General features: G+C 41.0%; 1 protein-coding gene across 1 annotated transcript in view; it reads left to right on the top strand.

The window, feature by feature from the left end:
* LOC107680160 (WD repeat-containing protein 92-like) overlaps positions 1-1,830 on the top strand; it is a 10,848-nt gene that overhangs the window by 2,679 nt on the left and 6,339 nt on the right. The window contains exon 4 of the mRNA XM_016475943.1: positions 79-180. Within this exon, the coding sequence (XP_016331429.1) occupies positions 79-180 (102 nt within the window). The remainder of the gene's footprint in view (positions 1-78; positions 181-1,830) is intronic.

Below are 1,830 nucleotides of genomic sequence, written 5' to 3'. Positions count from 1 at the left end.
TTATAGCAAAATGTGGTAGTTCTGTATGTTGTTTCAGGGTTGGCATCATCACGTGTGTGTGTGTGGTTTTATTAACAGGCACAGTCAAAGTGTGGGACTCCAGGCAGAAAGACACGCCTGTGGTGAACATGGAGCCCGTGGAGGGAGAAACCAAGAGAGACTGCTGGACCGTTGCTTTCGGTGGGTGTTTTTGTGACTCGTATTGGAGGTGTCCCATTAAAGCATAATGGGAATAAAGACTCTCATTCTGAGTTCTCATGGTCATGCAAAATCTCAAAATATCATGAGGGCTTTTCATAGTGGGTTAGCGTCGTTCTGAACCCTTTTCTATAGTCTGAAAAGTTCATTCAAGGAAAAACGTGACAGTACATAACATGAGGATGCGCAATGCTAGAGCTGTTACAGAAACAGGTCAATGACACCGACAGGGCAAATATGCAAATAAGCACGTTAACCCAGGTTTGAGGAATGTGCAGCTTATGAATACCCAGGATGCATTGTTAACCAAAGGTATATTATGAGCAGTGTGAAACATGAAGCGGGATGAACCTGGATTCTGTGTCCCCGGGGTTTAGCGTGACCCAGGGTTAACTATTTCAAACGTGAAAAGCCCTACTGTATTTAAAAACAGTCATTTCCAGTTAAACATCATTGGAAATAATACAATTCTTAAAACAACTGCATTTAATGCCCTTTGTGAATGCAGTCTCTATAAGCCTAATTTGATAAAACAACTGGAAAGTAGGGCTGTGCGATATGGACAAAAAAAACCTATCGCGATTTCTTTGATCAATTTTGCGATTTCAATTTTAATCACGATTTTGACACACGCAGACATGCTTTACAGTCATTAATGCATTCAGTGTGAATTTGAAACATATTTCCAAAAGAAAACCAATTAGAGCTTTATCAAGAAGCTGTAACATGTCTGTAGAACAGACATAAGGCAAAATAATCACTAAGTAAAGGTGCAACAAAATGTCTCTAGAATAGACATATGGCAGAAAAAATTTAAAAAAATCCTGTGTCCAGGGATTTTTTTTTGCCATGCTTTGGTCATAGAGCTCTTTGTGGCGTTGCCTCAGATGTTGAACTAGATTTGTTGCGCCACGTTCACACATACTCCGTCTGCAGTGCGTGTACAGTATATCAAATCCAAACGTTGTTTCTGAAAATGCTTATTCAGCATTGTGATTATCTTTTATCACAGTACAGTAATACAATCTTTCATAGATATATTCACGTTTAAACTCAATAAATATAACTTTGTTTTCCTACCTCCACGAGTGCCATCTATTATTGCCTTGTTTATCTAAAAGTGCACTTTTCCTTGTTTTAAATCTAGCCAAAAAGCCATGTGTTGACTGTTGACTGTGAAACAGTAGACTTTAATTATATGCATGTTAATTTTTACCGCGAATAATGCGCTGTCACTTTAATTCAGCGCTTACAGCACAGCAGAAATAGACTCAGTGCGGAAACGATCGATTAATCGCACAGCCCTACTATAAATCCATTTTGATTAATTTGAGTAAAAATGTGTTCCCCTTCAGGAACTCAAGCTGCGTCGAGATCGCTTTGGGAACGCCCCTGCGTGACCGTGTTCTGAAGCACGTGTAAAATCAGTCCAATGGAGCAGCGAGACGTCACGAGCGGAGTGACGTGAGCGCCAGGAAGTATAAAAGTGCATCCGGCAGAGCGGAAGTTAGCTTCGATGAAGTAGCGCCTGGAGGGATGCAGGTAGTATAGCAAAGAGACGCAGCGTCTCGTTCCCTCGGGGAACCATGGTTACATACGTAACCTAGAGACGTTCCCCTTCAGGAACTCGAG

Source organism: Sinocyclocheilus anshuiensis, unplaced genomic scaffold, assembly GCF_001515605.1.
Source record: "Sinocyclocheilus anshuiensis isolate Anshui unplaced genomic scaffold, SAMN03320099.WGS_v1.1 scaffold1202, whole genome shotgun sequence".
NCBI lineage: Eukaryota > Metazoa > Chordata > Actinopteri > Cypriniformes > Cyprinidae > Sinocyclocheilus > Sinocyclocheilus anshuiensis.
Note: the sequence above shows the minus strand (reverse complement) of the source record. Positions and strands in the feature narration are given on the sequence as shown.